The sequence below is a fragment of the Sorex fumeus genome, unplaced genomic scaffold (assembly GCF_029834395.1).
Source record: "Sorex fumeus unplaced genomic scaffold, SorFum_2.1 ptg000218l, whole genome shotgun sequence".
NCBI lineage: Eukaryota > Metazoa > Chordata > Mammalia > Eulipotyphla > Soricidae > Sorex > Sorex fumeus.
This window is the reverse complement of record NW_026606275.1, coordinates 494343-514276: the sequence shown is the minus strand read 5'-3', so window position 1 is coordinate 514276 and position 19934 is coordinate 494343. Positions and strand designations below refer to the sequence as shown.

General features: G+C 67.0%; 1 protein-coding gene across 1 annotated transcript in view; it reads right to left on the bottom strand.

The window, feature by feature from the left end:
* The window catches only part of RREB1 (ras responsive element binding protein 1), a 50142-nt gene that overhangs the window by 4026 nt on the left and 26182 nt on the right, over positions 1 to 19934 (bottom strand). The window contains 11 exon segments of the mRNA XM_056108496.1: positions 1338 to 1502; positions 5032 to 5419; positions 5421 to 7691; positions 8001 to 8190; positions 8513 to 8646; positions 9071 to 9215; positions 12314 to 12477; positions 13509 to 13598; positions 16148 to 16360; positions 16988 to 17063; positions 17319 to 17374. Coding sequence (XP_055964471.1) covers positions 1338 to 1502; positions 5032 to 5419; positions 5421 to 7691; positions 8001 to 8190; positions 8513 to 8646; positions 9071 to 9215; positions 12314 to 12477; positions 13509 to 13598; positions 16148 to 16318 — 3718 coding nt within the window. The 5' untranslated portion in view covers positions 16319 to 16360; positions 16988 to 17063; positions 17319 to 17374.

The window sequence follows — 19934 nt, the reverse complement described above, 5'->3', positions numbered from 1 at the left end:
AGCAACTCTGCTGGTCACTAAGTCACACCAGGATGCTTGCTGAGCACACACGGCCGAGTTCTGAGTGACTATGAGGGTCCGAGAGAAGACTGAGCACGCACGGCCGATTTCTGAGTAACTGTGAGGGTCCGAGAGAAGCCTGAACGCGCACAACCAAGTTCTGAGCAACTGTGAGGGTCCGAGAGAGCCCTAAGGATGCAGGGCCGCGTTCTGAGCAACTGTGAGGGTCCGAGAGAAGCATGAGCATGCACGGCCACGCTCTGAGTAACTGAGGGTCCAAGAGAAGCCTGAAAGCGCACAACTGAGATCTGAGTAGCTGTCAGGGTCCGAGAGAAGCCTGAGCATGCACGGCCGAGTTCTGAGTAACTGTGAGGGTCCGAGAGAAGCCTGAGCACACACAACTGAGATCTGAGTTAACTGTGAGAGTCCGCGAGAAGCCTGAGAACACACTCACGGGGCGTGCACATGCGACCCCCACCCTCAGCTCCCCTGGGCCCGGCTGCCCCCACTGGGCTCTGGCTCTGGGACAGGAAGCTGGGGACCGGCCCCTCCGCGTGGACACCGGCATCCCAGGCCCTCACCCCCTGCTGCCCTGGGGCACGGGGTCTCTCAGGAGGCGCCTCTGCCCACTGGAAGTGGCCCCAACACGTAGGCTGGGGTGTGGCTCCTTGGGGACACCCCCACTCCTGGGAGATGGGGGGTCACCAGACCACGATGCTCCTATTCACGCAGAGGCTTGCAGGAGCTGCAGCTCCACACCCTCAGCACCCCGCGGCCTTCTGCGCTCACCCCGGCCCCGGAGGGACCCTCCCAGAGGAACCTTCCCTGCCACGCACCGAGCCGGACCCTTTCCCCACGCCCCTCCAGGCAGGGAGGAGGGCCACAGGGAGCGCCGACGGGGGGCCTGTGAGACAGACCCCAGGCCTTCTGTCCCACTTCTGTTCCTGGGGCAGGACTGGGGGTGGCTTCTGGAGGGTTCTGTGGGTACAAGCCCAGGGGCCAAGTCTCAGCCCCTCAGCCAAGGCTCCAGGGAACCCACCTCGGGGGCAATTCCGGGGTGCCGTCATCTTACCGGACCAGGGCCGCTCGGGGGGTGCGGTGGGGGGTCAATTCTACTTCCCGGAACTGAGCCCTCCCCCGACGAGCAACTGGGACCCCCAACAACAGAGCCCACCCCTCTGCCCCAAGCCTGGAGGGAAGCGGGCGATCCGGGAGCGTCCTCGGCTCCGCACGGGCGCAAGTGAGCAGCGCGCCTGGCGGGGCCGGGCCGGCAGGACGTGCGGGCGGGGACGCGGCGCGAGAGGGGCCGCTCCTGCAGCCCCCGGCCGGGGCGCTACCTGTGCTATCAGGGCCCGCGCCCTCGCGCTCGGCACGCCGCGCCAGGAGCCCGTTCCTCCGCGGGGAGCAGGCGCCGAGTCCGTGTCTGCGCAGCTGGTGCCGCTCGCAGTTAGACTTGGTGGAAAAGAAGGCGTCGCAAGTCTGACAGGGGAAGGGTTTCTGACCTGCAGAGAGAAGACACCGTGACCGCCCGCCCACTCGCTCCAGCAGGGCCAGGAGGCAGGCGAGGACCAGCAGCGCCAGGGCCGAGAGCGGAAGAGGCGTCCGCCCTGGAAGCGCGAGTTCGGAACAGAAGCAAAGGCGCTCCAGGAGCCAAGCTACAGGGCACACGCGCACACGCGCACACAGCCTTCGTACACACGCACTTACAGCCCTCACGCACACCCACTTATGACCTCACACACATGCACGCACACACAGCACTCACACACAGGTGTGCCCTTGGTCCTCATACTCACATGCGCGCACACAGCCCTCACACTGCACACCCGCGCTTAGAGCCCTCGTACACGCACATGCACTTGGAAGCCTCATACACGCGCACACGCACTTACAGCCCTCAAACACACACGCACAATCTCTCACGCACACGCACACACGCAGCCCTCATGCTGACATGCACACCCGCACTTCGAGCCCTCGTACACACACATGCACTTATAAGCCCCATATTCACACGCACCTACAGCCCTCATACACTCACACGCGTGCACTTATAGCCCTCACCGTACACACATACACACAACCCTCATACACATGCGCACACATGCCCTCACACACATACACATGCATGTACACACACAGCCCTCACGCCCACACGTGCGCGTGCACACACACACACACACACACACACACACACACACACACACACACCCCTTCCCCCCACGGCACTCATGAGTGTGCAGCACTCATCACAGAGCAGGAGGCCCGTGCAGAGTAATGCAGGGGAAGGAGGGGCGGGTCGCCGTGGGTGTGTCTGCCCTGGCAGACCGGGCTCAGGACCCACAGGGGTCCCAGGCTCCCAGCCCTCCCTGGAGTGCGAGCGACAGGAGCGACTCAACGGCTGGGTGCACATGCTCCCCGCACCGGGCGCAGGGAAGGGCCCCCTCCCCTCCGGGCAGCCTCTGCCTCCCCCGTTCTCGCCCCTCCCCAGGCCAGCACCACCCAGCAGGCTCCGGGGACACGGAGTGGGGCCAGGACTAGATGGAACTTAGCGCCCCAGACACCCCCCACAGACCTGCAACGCCCCAAACCAGACGTATCTCACTGCCACACATGACTCACCCCACCCTTCACATGCACGCGGCCGACATGCATGCACACCCCACACCCACACAACACGGCAAACAAACAAGAGCACAACCCCCAGGTGCACACACCTACACCCTCACCACTCGCACCGTGCGTGGATCAGCACGCACCCGCACGTGCACACACCCAGCACTGCCCTATCAGCCCCTGCCACTCAGGGACGTGGGTGTCCTCGACACGCCCCCACAGGCACACGCGTCCACACGCACACCCGCGTGCACCCACCCCGCAGCCTCACTGTCCCTGCAGGTGGTCTGGAGCCTGGCAGGGGGACCAATCCTCATGGGCACCTCCTCTGCCCCAGCAAGTGTGAGTGTTGCTGCCCCAACCCCCCCGGGAGACTGCTGCCATCCCTGCCAGGGACAGAGCCCGGGTGGGCTCCAGGACTGCCACGGAAGCCAAGGAGGGGGCTCGGAAGGGCCTCAGGCGCCCCGCTGGGACCCACGCCAATCCCAGGCGCAGTTCCCCCGGGACACCGGACCTGCCATACGTTGGGGGCGGGGAGCAAGGGGGGACGGGGTCGCCCCGGCCGGCAGGTCAGAAGACGGCACATGACTGGATGTCCGCAGCTACAAGCCCACTCGAGAGACGGATGCCGGACACGGTCAGTGCCTCAGACACCCGCTGTGCGGGGACGGCAGAGGCCAGCAGCAGGGACGGCCCTCCTGCTTGCTCATGGCACACAGCTCTTGGCCACCCCTGCGGCCACAGGCACAAAGGCCGGACACTGCGTGCAGGAGGCCCTTGGGGAAGAGCAGGACCAAAGCCAGTGCCCCCATGGCCAAGCGCGGAGCAGAGGGGTGGGTGACCCCGAGTCTGAGCCCCCGCACCACACTTGGGGATGGTGCACGGGTCGGCCAAGTGGGGTGGACACTGCTGGGAGGAGCCATCGTGAGACCAACGAGACGCCAAGGTGGACGGCAGGGGACAGCACCACGGTCACATCGGCTCCCACGTGGAGGGGGAATCAGGACTGGGTGCTCTGGTCTTTCTCCCCTCGTGGGCGCCCCAGACCCACAGGGGCTGAACCTGCCACCAATGCCAGCTTCCTCCTGGAGGCCCCCTTGGACCCAAGTCCCCGAGAGCAGCTGTCACGAGACGCACTGTCAGGCACCCGCAGGGGGCGGCACGGCCTCAGACAACGAGGACGACCCTCCCGCTCAGGGGTCTGCACCCTCACGTGCTCCTGACACTGTGGGGTGGGCGGGGGTGGGGTGGGCCACAGACCAGGGCGGAAGTCACCCAGCAGGCTTGCAAGGTCCCCATGGACAGAAGTGACCTGTCCCCACCCCTCTGTAGACTTCCAAGGTCCCCATGGACAGGCGGTGACCTGTGTCCCCCCATCCCCTCACAGGGTCCCCATGGACAGGAGGTGACCTGTGCCCCCCGTCGCCCCACAGACTCCCAGGTGTCCTATCACCGCATCAGGGCGCACCCTCGAGCAGGGCCAGACTCTGCGCCCCCCATGGGGGAGGCCCCGCCCGCCCGCCCCCAAGCAAGACAGAGCTGCCCACTCCTCCCCCTGCCTCGTGGGCACTCCCCGGCCCCCTCTCCACGCCCCCCACTTTGCCACGCAGGCACCAGGTGAAGGAGGGGGCACAGTGGCAGAGCATGAGTGAGTTGCCTCCCTGCAGGCCCACAGGGTCCCCAAGGGCAGGAGGTGACCCCCGGGGTCTCCCAAGGATGGGAGGTGAGGATCCGCACTGAGCGTGTCCTCAAGTCCTGCTCCCCAACATCCAGCCTGGGATGCCCAGCCTCCCCTCCCCGACCCCAGGCTGAGCCCCAGGCTCCTCCTATCACCCTCCTGTCTAGGCACGGCTCTAACGGCCCTGGGCCAGCACCTCCTGGGGCCGCTGAAGGGGGCTGCACGTGCTGAACAGGATGCTGCTTCCTGGCTCAGGTGGGGTGCAGTGGGTGCGTGGAAACACTGGGCCACTCGAACACTCCGGAAGGCGGAGGCCGAGACGGGACACAGGAAGAGTGGGGACAGAGACGTGGCCTTAGGGGCTGGGGCAGCGCAACAGCCACAAAGACGTGGACACCACGTGGCTTCTGGCCACCACGGAGGGTCCACAATGGCTCCAGCTGCGCGGCTCTGCCCGTTCTCCACTCGGCCTGAGGAAACTGCCTCGAGGGCGACTGTTAGGTGACCCGCCTCGCTGGGGCACTGGAGATAGGGGCATCGTCTGCGAGAGCCGGTCCCCTGGGGAGGGGCAGAGGGCCCAGGAGGCTCCAGTGTGGGGTCCTGAGGACTTGGGGCTCCACCCTGTGCAGGAAGCCCTCCCCGCCGCACCCCTGCGCCGGAAGCACGTCAGCCTGCCCGGGGCGCGCGACGGCGAGTGGGCAGTGGCACAGACGCTCCGTCCCCCCGACTCCGCTTACCCGTGTGCGTGAGCAGGTGCCGCTGCAGGGAGCTGGCCCACGGGAAGACGCGTGGGCAGTGGGGGCAGGAGAGCCGCTGGGGGCCGCCGGGAGCCGGGGCGGGCCGTGCTTGCTGGGCCGTGTCGTCCGGCGGGCCCAGCTGCTCCTCGCCGCCAGCGTCCGGCGGGGGCCCGTCCTGCGCACTCTGCAGGAACGGGGTGAAGCGGTGGCTGTCCGTGGTGGCCAGCATCTTCTCCACGCTGGCGAACTCGCCGCTCGAGTCCAGGTCCAGGCCCCCGCTGGGCGCCCGGGGCCGGCTCCGCAGCGCCCGCTTCCGGCCCCTCTTCTTGGACGCGCCCGTGGACCCCAGGTCAGGGGGCGAGGTGGGCTCCGGGCTGTTGGCAACGGGGGGGCGCGGGGGGCGGGTCGCTGCACTCGGCCGGGCTGGAGCTGCTGGCCGGGACAGTGGCAGCCTTGGGGACGCCCGAGCTGTCTGCGGGAGCGAGTCCGGGCCCCGGATCGGTCACCTTGGCTCTCAGCAAGGTGGGGGCCGAGGACACGGACGAGATGATCTGGGCGATGGAGGCCAGCGGGGGCAGCTCCTCGGACGCAGGCGGCTTCGGCAGGAGCAAGGGGGGCTTGGGGCGCAGGGGCCGCAGGAAGGCCGGGCCGCCGAGCAGGCCGGGGCCGCTGACCAGCGTGGACGGGTAGATGGGCACCGCCAGGCGGACGGGGCCCTGCAGGGCCTGCGTGGGGCCAGAGTCCGGGGCGGAGGCTGCGGAGGGCCCCCCGGGGGGCTGGGGCTTCTCCGGGACCCCACCGGGCGCGGGTGCGGCTGGAGGCTCTGCGCTGTCTGCTTCCTGCGCGGGCTTCTTGCCTTCGGCGGGGACGGGGGCCTCCGTGTCGCCCCTGCGGAAGCCCTTGGGGACAGACAAGTCGATGGGCTCCAGGGAGCAGTCGTAGGCTGCGGCGCCCGCGCCCAGGAAGCCGCCCGGGCTCTCCTGCTTGACCTGCACCAGCGCCAGGCCCTTCTGCGAGAAGTCCAGGGGCTCACTCAGGTGCACGGGGAAGCCGCCAGCCGGCTCCAGCTTGACGGTCACGTGCGGCAGCGGCGCAGCGCCCGCGGTGGCGTGCAGGAAGCCGTTGTGCGGCTCCAGGAAGGCGGCGGGGGTGGGGCCGGGGCCGTCGGCGGCTGCGGCGAGCACGCAGGCGTCGATGTCGCTCTCGGGCACGTGCAGGTGCTGCTTCAGCACGTGGTGCACGCAGTGGCGGCGCGCCGTGAAGGCGGCGCGGCACTCGCGGCACTCGAAGGGCTTGCGCGGGCGCGCGCAGTGGGTGCGCATGTGCACGCGCAGCGCGCGGTGGTGCTGCAGGTCCTGGCCGCAGAGGCGGCAGACGGTGTCGGGCGCGCAGAAGGCATCCACCAGCTCGGCGGCGCTGCTGGTCACGTACTCGATGTTCTTCTCGATGTCCTTGCGCGTGGCCTTGAGGTGCTTCTTGCGCAGGTGCCGCTCGCAGTTGGCCTTGACGGTGAAGGGGTACTGGCAGATGCGGCAGATGTAGGGCCGCTCGCCGCTGTGCGTGCGCAGGTGGCGGATGAGCGCCGCCTTGTCGGCCGCGATGTAGTCGCAGATGTTGCACTGGTACGGGGAGATGCCCAGGTGGGAGCGCACGTGGGCGCGCAGCACGCCCGAGAAGGCGAACACCTGGTTGCAGAAGCGGCACGGGTACAGCACCTTGCGCACGGCCGGCGCCTTCCTGCCCGGCCCGGCCATGACGGCCTTCAGCTCGGCCTCCGTGACCTCCTGCTTGATCTTGGCCTCCACGCCCAGGGGCAGCAGCGCCTCCAGCAGGCCGTCCTGCTCCAGCCGGGCCTGCACGTCCGCCGGGCCGGGCAGCTCCGAGCGGGGGGCCGGCAGGAAGAGGGGGGCGGTGGGAGCCCCCGACTTGGACTGCAGCAAGTGGGCCTGCGAGGCGGCCTCCACGGCGCCCCGGAGCAGCGTGAGGGGCGGCGGGGGCAGGCTGGGGCTGGTGCAGCCGGGGGATGTCTGCTGGGCGCTGACCAGCGGGGGCGGCGTGGAGGCGGCCACCACCGTGCGAGGCGCGACCAGGGGCTTTGGCTTCAGCGGGGGCATGTGCTTGAAGATGGTCTGCAGCGGCGCGGCCGGCGCCTTGGACAGTGGCGGGAGCCCGAGGTGCGGGGGTGCCGCGGCGGCCATCTGCAGGATCTGCTGGATGTCGGCCAGCTCCACGGCCGACTCGCTAGACACCGGCTTCACCACGAGACCACTCTCGGGCTGCAGCAGGAAGCCCTTCTGGAAGGGCAGCACGGCCAGCGGGCCCCCGAGCGCGGCGGCCGAGAGCCCCAGCACGGCGGGGCAGCTAGGCTCGGGGGGCAGCGGGCCGCGCAGCGCCTGCTGCTGGATGGCCTGGTTGTCGTCGGGCGGCGCCTCCTCGGCCGGCGCGGGCCCCGCCTCCCGGGTGTGCTGCAGGCCCAGCAGCGCCAGGAAGAGCTTCTGGTCACGGGCGTCGGTGGGCGGGCTGCGGGCCGGGGCGGGCGCGGCGTGGGTCTGCGCATGCAGGGCAAGGGCCGCGGGCATGGGGAAGGCCTTGTCGCAGGTGTCGCACACGCAGCGGTGCTGCTCGCTGATGCAGCGGCGGAGGTTGGTCTCGCACCAGGCCTGTGGGAGGGCGGGCGGGCGGTTAGAGGGCACTGGCTTGGGCTGACCGCCGGGCACCCGCGCACTCCGCAGGTATGGTCAGGCGGAACTGAATGAACACGGGCAGCCCGGGCGTCTCACAGAGCAGGGAACGCGGGGGCCGCACCCAAAGCGGAACCGGAACTGGGTCCTGGGTGGTGCTGCTTGGCAGGGGAGGGCCGGGGTCTCGTTCCCAGGTAGGCGGGGACCATGGGGACTGAGGGGGATGGGGGCCCCATTCCCGGGGAGGCGAGGACCACGGGGGACAGGTGGGGACCGTGCAGCGCAGACCTGGGAGATGCGCGGGAACTTGCGGCAGGAGAAGTCGGTGAAGCCCAGGTCGTGGAAGCCGGCAGGGATGGCCGGGTTGTTCTGGATGAACGGGCGCCCGGCAGCGTCGCGCGGCAGCTGCTTGTGCACCAGAGCGTTGTGGCGCAGCAGCCCGCGGTGCGTGCGGAACGTCACGCAGCAGACGTCGCACCTGGCGGGGAGAGTCGGCGTGAGGGCCCGTCTGCCGCCCCCGCAGGGCCCACCCGAGGGCCAGAGGTCAGGGTTGGTGCCCCCGGGCGCCTCTCCAGGGCCGCGCCCCAAGTTTCTGCCCAGCGTGGAGAGAGTCACACCTGTGTCTGCAGCTGCCCCCGCTGGACCTTCGTGGCTTCCCCGTCAGCCACGGAGAGAAGCCGGCCCCGCGGGTGTGCGGCCAGAGCGTGCCGGCCCACGGGCAGGGCTGGCCTGGGCAGTCTCGAGGGCCATCTGGTGGGCCTCGTCCACTCCTGGGAGCTGGGGCAGTGCTGCGCCCCTACCTGAGCGGGTTCTCTGCGTGCGCCTCCACGTGGCTCTCCAGGCTGTACTTGCACACAAACTCCCTGAAGCATATGGGGCAGCGAAGAAGCTCGTCCCCCGCCTTTTCCAGGTCCCCCGAGCCGTCATCCAACATCTGCGAAGGACAGTGGCCACTCAGCAAGAGGTGTCAGCCAGAACCGGGGGCAGCCACAGCACCGCCCTGCACTGCCAAGTCCCTCCGTCCACCCCCCGTCCCCTGGGCCCGCCTCTCCACCCACCTACCCACCCACACCCCACCCCTGCAGCCTTCCACTCACCCACCCGCCCAGTCACACACGCCCACCGCCTGCTCCCCCACAACCTGTCCACCACCCACCCACACACGTCCACCCAGCCCCCGCCTGCCCACTCAAGGCCGACGGGCAACAAGAGCGTGGACGGCAGGCAGGGCCCCTCTCCCATCTGGAAGAAGACGTGAGCACGGTGACCCTGCAGGCTGGTGAGGCCGTGCAGGGGTCGACACAGACCCTCGGGGCCGGCCTGCGCGAACACAGAAGCGGCTGGTGCCGGGCACCCACCTTCTTGGCGGACACCAGATCTTCCTTCTCGGACTCGGCATCATGGCTCAGCTTCCTCTTGGAGGATAGTCGTCTGCGCTTCAGGGGGGATGGGGGGGCCGATGCCGTGGCGCCAGTGGGGTCCTTCTCGTGGATCTTCATGTGCCTGCGGAGCACACGCACACAGGCGGGTGAGCAGAGCCCGGAGGGACAGTGCGCCCGACGGCTGCGGGGCGGGAGTCACAGGACTTTCTCTGACACCTACGGGCCCCACGGCCGAGCAGACGCAGCCCCGGCCAGCCACTCAGCGACCAGGCAGACAGACGAGCTGCCGTGGGAGCCCCGCCCGCCCGCACATCCCCGCTCCTGCCTTCCCAGGCCATGTTGGGGGTGGGGGGGCAAACACGGCTAGGGCCCAGGCCCCGTGGAGAGTCACAGCCCCCCCAGGGCCGCACCCAAGGCTCAGTGTGCATCGCTCCAGTCTTTCCAGGAGCAAACCTCGCCCTCACAGGGAAGAACGCCATCACAAAGCGCCGGTTCCCAAAACCAGAGCCACAGGTCACCAGGGAGGGTGCTGGCTTTGCATGTGGCCATTCTGGGTTCCATCGCCAGCACCCCACACAGTCCCCCGAGCACCACCAACGTAATTCCTGAGCGCAGAGCCAGGAGAAAGCCCTGGGCATTGCTGGGTGAGCCCATCCCCTCAAAAGTGATGGTTCCCATCCCAGCTCTACGCCCCGCTGACAGCCCCCGAGCCATGCCGGGTTCAAAGAGGCACATGCAGATGGTGTGAGCCTGTCGCAGGACGGACACCTCCCCGGGCCACACAGAAAACTCCCTGAACCGAGGCTGCCCACTCTTGGCACAGCCCACGTCTAGCAACAAAAACGGTGGAGCACGTGTCCAGCGGGGGCTGCAAACTGGCACCAACACGCCCCAGCAAGTGCCTCAGAGTGAAGGTCCTGCCGCCCTCTAAGGCAGCAGTGTGGAGGGGCCTGGGCCTCACTTCCTGGGATGGTCACAGGGGCAGGGCCCCATCTCTCTCACAGGGCAGCATGAGGCCCCCACCCTTAGCCCCCAGTCCCAAGCAGGCATGCCTGTGGCCAGGGCTGTCAGGCCAATGAGGGGCCCCCGCCCAGAGCACGCGGCAGAGAGCAACCCTCACCGCCCTGAGGTACACGGGCCCCTCCAGCACTGCTACTCGACTCTAGGGCCCATCCTGATGTCAAGGGCCAGGGACCGCCTGCCCCCTCCCCAGACCTCTCATCCCATCCCCCCTGGTGAGCTGTGACCCTTGAGTGAGCCCTGGGGCAGACCCTGCAGCTGTCCACTGGGAACCCCTTCATTTCATGCACATCCTTGGGCATGACCCCAAGGAGCACACTCAGCACCACCCACATGCCACAGAAGGGGGCCACTGAGCCAACTGTCCCCCTGACCCGCAGGCTTGGTGTGTAACCACCCAGCCGTCCTCCCCCTCTTGGTTGTTCTATGCTCCCCGGAAGACCAGCGGAGTAGGCACCTGCCGTGTGTGCATGTGCGCTCACACGCACACACAGACACACACACACACACACCCGCCAGATACACATGCGATGCAGAGGGAAGCTGGACATGGTGCCCGTCTGCGCTCCCCCGCGGTAACCCAACCCATGGGGAGGGACCACGGCCTCCCCACTGGGCTCTCCGGACTCGTGGCTGCACGGGCAGCTGGGGCCGCTTTCCTGTCCACCGCAGGGCACTGCTGCCCACAGCCTGGAGTGGCCGGGAAGGACGGGGCTCGATCTCATCGGATGGGAACCTATGCAGGGCCTCCGGCAGAGTGGTCCCCGCCTGGACATCTGGTGCGTGGGGCCAGGGGCCACAGCAGCTGGGCCCCTCCTTCCACAGGTCAGGGAGGGTCCTGGGGGCGGGCGTCGGGCACGTGCCCATATGTGCCCGTGCGTGAGCATGTGCGCTCCGCACGCATCGGCGCTCGCACAGACGGTGAGTGGGCTCGGTTGGCAGCAGCTCGCTCTGGCTTGTCGGGTGCAAACAGGTTGGACGGGTTGTGCCCAGACAAAGGGGGAGAAAGGCGGGTGTGCAGGGGCCTGGGGCCCACGTCTGCGCCCCGGTCCACGGTCTTCCCACCGGCCGGACAGGAGAGGATGGCCCTGGGCGGCCACAGGGCCCGCCCCGCCCTGCCCTACTTTCAGCGCCTCACCAGGCGGCTCAAGTGCGAGTGCGGGCAAGCGCCCGCACCTTCCCCTCAGGACAGAGAGAAGCGCCACGGGAACCGGCGGCTCCAGGATGCAGGCGGCCGGAAGCACAGCCAGGGGCCACGGCAGGGTGGCCCGAGAAGCGCGCGTGAGCAACGGGGCAGAGCCGAGCGTGGGGTCCAGGGCCGGGGCACGCGTGGCCCCGCGGCCCTGGCCCCTCTGACATGCCACCTGCAGGGCACAGGGCCTCCCCCACGTGACTCGACCCTCCAGAAGCCCCCAAACACCGGGGGGCCACTGGCCAGCACTGCGCAGAGCGGACAAGACTGACGCCAGCACCTCACGCCCCTCCACTGTGCCTGCCCAAGCCTGACGTGGGCCATACACATGCACACAAACATACCAAGACAGGGCGGTACTCGGGGCTCACGGCCCGGCACGCGCCCGACCCGGTCTGACTCCCGAGGCCACACGGCCCCCGAGCATGGTCAGCACAGCCTTGGAGGTTCCCAACAGTGGCCGAGTCCCAGCAACACATTCCTGGGCCCTTGTGCTGACCCAGTGGCCCGGTCATCAGTGGCCCTCCTCACCCCGAATCACCCACGATCCTCATCCCTCCGGCAGGTCAGACTCAAACCCTGAACAGAACCAACATGCAGAAACCTTATACTCGCACCGAAGACACCTGCAGGGGGCCTCGGCGAGGAAAGTCAGGTGTTTCCCACACCACATCCGCAGCTGCGGAGCCTGGAGGAGCCCGCCACGTGCAGGGGTCAGAGGTGGGATGGGGTGGGATGTGTGCCGAGCTCTGGACATGCTCTCCCCAGAGTCGTCGTGCGGACACGGGTTCCGGCGTGCCTCTGTCAGAGCAGCGGCCCCCAAGGCCTCAAAGACGCCCTCGCTTCTGGGGATTCAGACTGAGAGACCCACCCCCTGGCCACGGTCACGGCCACTCAAACATACCAAGAACCACAGCGCAAACGCTGGACTGCACAGCGGTCCAGGCCCCGCCCAGGGCCAGCACAGGGGTCCCCGCCTGCCGCCCCCCCAGCCGGGGCCTGCCCACCTGTGCATGTTGCCGTTGGTGGTGAAGGACTGGCCGCACACGGTGCACTTGTAGGGCCGCTCGCCCGAGTGCACCAGCATGTGGCGGTCCAGGGAGCTGGCGGAGCTGAGCGACTTGCCGCAGATGCTGCAGGAGTGGTCGGCCCCACCCGTGTCCGTGTTGTGCTGTGGGGAACAAGGGGCCGTGTCAGGGCTCTGTGCCATCGAGCCTCAGGGGCGACGTGCCCGGACCCCGCCGTGCCATGGGGAACCGAGTCAGTGCTCCTACTCCAGGTGAGACTCCTGGAGGGGGGCAGGGAGCACTGTTTGTGGAGTGCTGAATCGGGGGATGCGGAAGCCTCTGCTGGAGGTGGCGTCCAGCAGACACGTTTCCTTCCAAAGCCTGTCGAGTCATGCCCAAGGAGGAGTTGCGGGCCAGGCTAGGGGTCAGCAGGGCAAGGCAAGAAAAAGGCCAGTGTCCACCTCAGGCAGGACACTGTCCCGGAGACCCCACACATACATGCAGATACTTACGAGCCATGTACACACATGCACACACTCACACCTAGGGGGGATAGACACATACCTGGAGAACGTGCACGGTGAGTGGGGTGCTGCATACATACACACAGGTACACACACATGCACACACCTGGAGAATGTGCACGGCGAGCTGGCGCTGCACACACACACACACACACACACACACACACACACGGGTACACACATACATATAGGTACCCACCCGCACACACCTGAAGAATGTGCACGGTGAGCTGGTGCTGCATACACACAGGTACACACACACAAACAGGTACCCACAAAGGTACACACGGAGAACGTGCACAGTGAGCTGGTACTGCACCCACACAGGTACCCACACATGCACACACCTGGAGAACACGCATGGTGAGTGGGGTACTGCATACATACACACAGACACACCTGGAGAATGTGCATGGTGAGCTGGTGCTGCACACACACAAGTACACACACACATACAGGTATCCACACGTGCACACACCTGAAGAACATGCACAGCGAGTGGGGTGCTGCATCCATACACACACAGGTACGTACATACACACACCTGGAGAATGTACATGGCGAGCTGACACCACACACACACAGGCACACACGCACACACCTGGAACATGCACGGTGAGCTGGTGCTGCGCACACACACATGTATGGTACACACACACACGTGTACACACCTGGCGGATGTGCATGGTGAGCTGGTGTTGGGTGCTACAGAGCTTTTCACACAGCGGGCAGCTGTAGGACGATTTCTCTTCCTTCGTCTCCTGCCGAGAGAGAAGCAGAGGCTGAGTCCCGCCCAGGGCCTCCCTTTCCTCAATGACTGGACCTGGCCCTCGGCTGTGGACAGGGCTCTATCCCAGGACACGGCTGCATGGAGCATGTCACGCTGGACCCCGCGGTCATGGACAGCAGGATGGCAAAGTCAGCGGTTCCCCCCACGGACCCTGGGTGCCTCGGGGCAAACCCCCCTGAGGGTGGATGCCCAGTTCGCGCCTGTCCCCTGCTGGCAGTTGGCACCTGCTGTCAACCCGCTGTGGTGGAGACGGGAAGGCGCTCACAGGTTCCTGCCCTCTGACCTGTGTTCTTTAGCACTTGGGGGTGGCGTGGAGGCGGGTGCTGGAGCCCCCGCAGTTCTGCCCCTACCTGTGCAGGGGAGCAAGGGGTGCAGCGCCTGGCAGGCTGCCCAGAGCTTTCAGGAACCCCAGGGTGGGGCTGGACCCGTCTCCCAGGAGACGAAGTCACTGAGCACTGTGGGGTCCTGGCAGGCCAGACGGGGGCTGCCCCCACCCTGAGTCTCTCTACCGCACACCTGAGCCCAGTCCGAGCTTTCCTGCAGCAGCTGGCTGGGACCCTGTTTCTGGATGAAGAAATGAGGTCCGGAGAGGTCCAGCCAGGGGGACGCGAGATGCAGATGAGGGAGAGAAGGGGTCTCCCCACCCGCACCACGAGACAAGAGGGGCCATGCAGAGAGGGGTGCGGGGCCCCCTGGGGACGCAGACAGGACATGCAGATGGAGGATGCGAGGGAAGTCGGCCGCGTCAGGCTCACCAATCTGTGCTCACCAGTGAACCCCGTTTCCTCAGGCCCCAAACCCACAGGTGCGGGCTACAGGAATGTGCGGCCCCCACCCAGTACCCACAAAACCCATGTCACAGCGTATCCCCGACAGGCCTGGCCCAGACCAGAGCCCACAGTGGGCCCTCTGCCTTGGCGGCCTCAAGGGCATTCAAAAAAAGGGGCCCGGCCCACGCCCAGGCACGTGCTGGAGGCCAGCTGCATCCCAGGCTCCCCGAGCACCACCAGGTGGCGGACCCCCGCGTCCAAACCCAACAAAAACAGCCTGCAGGGGGGGGCGGCCGCCAGCCTGTGTCCAGCAGGGCTGTCGGGCGGGCGCTGACAGGTGTCGGCACAGCGAAGGTGCTAACTCCATCCTGACGAGGCGCCGCCACAGCTAATCCGGGCTGGAGAGGGCAGCGAGGTGTGGGCAGCACCCCAGGCCTGGCTCCTGCCTCGGCCGCTGCCCAGGAGGGTGGGGAGGGTGGCCGGGGGGTGGTGAGCAGCGACAGGCTGATGACCCCTGGCGTCCGGAGTCCTCGACTGTGGCCTGTGGAATGGGGCGGTGGGTGTCTGTCCCGGGCTCGGGCGTGCAATGGCGGGGGTGGGGGGGATGCATGGCAGATGGACAGATGCACAGGCAGGAGAGAGAGAGACAGAACCTGTTCTCGGAGCTCACGCCTCGCCGGGCCTTGGGTGCCCGTGCAGGGGGCAGCAGAGAAGAGGAGAGAGAGAGGAAGGTCAGTGCCCACCCCAGCCCACGCAGCCCACTCGTTGATGACGGAACCTGCAGGGTGGAGGGGCCCTGGCAGGGCTGTCCGGGAGGGGGTCGGAGGTAAGACCCATGCCCTCCACACCCCAGAAACCCGGCAGCTTCTCCAGGCCCCACATGAGGGGCTGCACACCAGGCCCCTCCCGCAGTGACCCCCAAAGCAGCATCTTCCCCTCAGGTGACCTGGAGGACTGACCCCTCTGAAGCGGGCTCGCCACTCCAGGCTCCCACCCCTGCTCCCTGCAGGCTACCGTGGAGCCCAAAAAGTGCCCATAGTGATGTGCTGAGTGAGGACTCAACTCGGAAGTGACAGACCCCACAGCTGCTCTGAAGGTCCTCCGAGAAACACGCTCACGTGGGCTACAGAAACTCAGTCCTGAAAGCCTCAGGCCGTGTGTCCCTGCATGAGTCTGTGTGTGCGGGTCCGTGGGTGTGCAGGTGTGTGTGTGTGTGTACAAGTGCATGCAGGGGCGTGTGTGTGCAAGTGTTTGAGGGTGTGCAGGTGTGTGTGTATGTGTGTGCACGTGTCTATGTGTGTGTGTGTGTGTGTGCAGATCTCTGGGGGTGTGCAGTTGTGTGTGTGGGGTGTACAAGCCTTGCAGGGGCGTGTGTGTGTTGGTGTCTGGGGGTGTGCAGGAGTGTGTGTGTGTGTAGGTGTCGGGGGGTGCAGGAGTGTGTGTGTGTGTGCAGAGGGTGTGCAGGGGTGTGTGTGTGTGTGTGTGTGTGTGTGTGTGTGTGCCTGCCAGTGTCTGGGGGTGTGCAGGTGTGTGTATGCAGATGTCTGGGGGTGTGCAGGTGTGTGTGTTGGGAGGTGTACAAGCCTTTGCAGGGGCATGTGTGTGCAGGTGTCTGGGGCTTGGGGATGACTGTGTGTGCACACGGTCTGCTCACATGACCCCGAGGCTCTGAGAAGCGAGGGTTGGGGCGCTAGGGTTCCTTTCCAGGGAGCTGCCCACCTAGCTACCCTCCCAGTGCCCAGACGCTTACCTGGTTCCTCCTGCCGATCCGGTTTGGTCCCGGAGCTTTTGAGGGAGACTTGATCCGAGGAGGGCTCCCGCCATTCTCGGCCACCTTCCCCACGGCCATCACGGCGGACATCATGGTGTTGATGGAAGACAAGTCGGACCCCTCCACACCCGCTGGCGAACTCGACGCCATCACGACAAGCGTCGTCGTGCTTTGGGGTCCTCAGCCGTCCAGCTGCAGACCAGAATGGCCAGTGTGCTCACTGGTGTGCCCACAACTGTGGCCACAGGTGTGCTCCTGGGTGTCCCCAGAGGCCCCGCTGAGGGCCCGATCCTCCCTTCCGCGGGCATCCCATCCTCACCTCACAGTATGAGTGGCGTGAGAGAGTTCTGGGCTACACACACAACAGGGATAGTCCCACTTCCTCCTGGCGTGCCTCTAAACCCACTCAGGTCACCAGGGCCAGGCCCCATCTTCCCGCACCTCTCCCAGGGCCCAGCCATCCTGCTCCCAGACACCAGGCTAAACCTCAGGGCTGACCCACATCTTGTCCATATCCCGCAGACGCAAAGGCCAGCCGGGAGATGGATGCAGGCCAGTGCAGGCCCCATCGAGGAGAAGACCCTGTTTTATGATTTCATTGATGTTACTTTCTGGTCTGGGGGCCATACCCAGTGGTGTTCGGGGCTTACTCCTGGCGGGGCTCGGAGACCCTACGTAGTACCAGGACAGGACTCGGGTCAGATGGCATGTAAGGCAAGCGCCTAACCCCTTTGCCATCCCTTTGGCCCCAAAACACAATTTCTGACCAAATTCCAGTTGACTTTTTATCTCAGGAACACAAGCACACACCGGGATTACCTCCATGTTCTGGGTCTCCTCAAGGACTGTGTCCAGGCCAGGAATGCTCAGTCTTTCTGTCTTCACTGGGTGGACACTGCAGGGGAGAGGCAGGTGAGGAGGTCAGCAATCCTGCCGCCAGGCAGCACCCTTGACCCTATGCCCCTGAGGCTCCCCCAACCATGACCTCAGAAGCCCCGAGGCGGTGCTAGGTGCGCCTTCGACACCACTTCTGCAGGTCGCATCTTACTTCCTGCTCAGCTCCAGCACCCGCCTGGCCTCCAGACCCTCTCGCGCTGCTGCCCCAACAGAATGGCCCCAAGGCAGGGCCCTGGAACTCAGAGACACTGACCTGTCCACTCGCGGCTGCCGAGGCAGTGTCACACGTCAGCTGAGCAGCTCAGCAGCCTATGGAAGGAGACAGAGAGGGTCTTGGTGCTGGGGGTCACTCTCGAGGGGATGCCATCTGCCCCGCCCTCGGGAGCAAGCCATCCCGTGCCGGTGCCTGAGCAGGGGCCTCCAGCGAGAGCCCCAGTGTGACCCAAGACCACACGACACGTATCTGCGGGGCGTAGGGGCTGCAGAGCACAGCTGGGCCCCTGCTGTTACCCGGGAGGGGCGCAGGCACGAGGGGGGCGCAGGGTGCTGCTGAGGCAGTGATGCTCCACTGCCCGTCTGTCCCCCAGTGCTGCACCTGCGGAAACCCCGCTGGCGGAGTGTAGTGGGATGGGGCTCCCCTCTGCACCCCACTGCCCGGCGCAAACTCCCCAGACACAGGGCCCTGCAGGGACCACCACTCCCGTGTCCCGTGGAGCCCAGACACCCCCACAGGAACCACAGACCTAACCCCCACCGCCCTCACAGGCGCAGGCCCCTGAGGGCGAGACATAGGCACAACACCCCCCAACCCCCCTCGAGACACAGGTGCAGGCCCCCAAGCCACACTCCCAGCGGCAGGTACACGAGGCACCACGCCAGACTCAGCAGGCAGACCTGCAGACGTCCCTGGAAGCTGCCTCCCAGATGCGGGTCTGCAGGTGGGAGCCCCAGGACAGGCAGGAGGAAAGGGAGGGGCTCTTCCCGCAGGCGAGGGCACTGGGGACAGGCCAGGCCCTCCAGGAGGGAAGGGACAGTGCTCAGGGTGGGGACCCCACTTCACTGGCTCCATCCAGGGGGCTGCTCCGGGGGGCTGCCCCGAGGGGCCCGGCCAGACACATCCTCCTCCCCGAGGGGAGGCTTCTCTCAGAGGGCCAGACCTCCAACTACAGCAAGGCTCCGAGCTCAGTTTATCTCCTCACCTACCAATCCCTGCGTGCCCCCCCTCACAGGGGCCTTGTCCCTGCACCCCGGATCAGGGCCTGCTCATGCCTGCACAGGATGGAGAAGGGGGCACCGTCCCGCACACCCCCCGTGTCCTGGGAGCCAGGGCTCCGGCAGCGGGGCCCTTGTCCCCGGAGAGCAGGGCCCACCCCAAGCCGAGTCTGCGGAAAAGTGACACTCCGAGACGGGCTACTGCCAGCCACCCCCAGCACAGCGGGCAAGAGGCTCTCGAAGCAGCAGCCACCCGCAGGCCCGGCGGGAGGGGCGGGGAGCTGGGGCAGAGCAGAAAGCCCCGGCCCTCCCCCACACGACCCCAGAGCACTGAGAGGGCCAGGGGACTGCTCTGCCCCACCCCAGGCCCAGGGTCAGACCCAGGACCCCACACCTGGCCCAGCGCTGTGTTCTGGACACAGCAGGTCGGTGGGGGCGCCTGTGCCCCAGGCCCACGGGACAGACACTGTGATAAAGGCCGTGCCACAGCGCCCCCGCTTTATCTGCCCTCCGCAGCTCGCCATGCTGGGAGCGGGTGGCCCTCCAACAGTCCAGCCTTATCTCCACTGACCGCTAGCCCAGCCCGCCTGTTCCTGAGCTCGCGGGGCTGTTGGCCTGGCGTGGGGCGGACCCGTAGGCACCTACACCGAAGCTTCTCGGCGAAGCCTGTCCCAGGCCTCCGAGTTCACCCTCCTCCCAGCAGGGTGCCCCAGTTCCACTGCAAATGTGTCCTCCCCCACCACCCTGGACCCCCACCCCGGGCTCCTAGACACCAGCCACTGAGAAAACACCCCCGCAAGAACAAGGACAAGGCGTCATCTGGGGCTGGGGCAGCAACGAGGAGCTCCAGACGGCCCATGTGCTCCCTGGGAGAGCAGGAGTCCTCGCAGAGTGCTCCCTCGCACAGTGCTCTGAAGCAAAGGCCCGGCGGGCGGCAGCACAGACCCGGCCCGCACATGCCCCCCTCACAGCACAGGTACTTTCAGGGGCTCAGCTCACGGCCAGGAAACAAGGGGGACGGAGGAAGCAGGGGTGCGTGTGGCCGCCAGGGGCGGTCCAGCGGCTCCGCCAGCGTCGGCTTCCTCCCGGCAGCGCGGGCAGGAACAACCTGTGCTGGCGCTTGCGAAATGGCCCCGTCCTCCCGGGAGCCTGAGCCCAGGAAGCGCGGCCACCCGAGGCCCGGCCCTCAGACCTGCGCCCCGCAGCACTGCCTGCCCCAGGCACTTGGCAGCTGGGGCTGGGCCGGGGCCTCTGCCTCCCTCTGGGAACAGAAACCCCCAGGCCACCGCCCCGGGGCACAGAGGTCACTGTGGCCAGTGAAAAGGAAGAGGTACAGCTGGCATCCCCGCCCCCAGGAGCCAACCCAGACACGCGGGACCGCGCGGGTGAGGTCACACGGGTGGCCACGGCAGGCGCAGAGGCCATGTGCAGCCGAACCAGGCCTCGCGGCAGGCCGGCATCCCGTCTGGGGCAAAGGGCCGCCAGTCTCCAGCGCCCGCCTGGACGGGCAGACGGGACAGTGTCTGGGCCTTTGCCCCCCATCCCTCTCAGACAGGCTTCCTGTGCCGGAAGTCCCTCTGCGCCTGCAGCGGTGACCCGTGGGGGGCGGGGGACAAAGTGCCTTTTCCGGCCTGCGGAGAAAGAGGATCTTGGACCC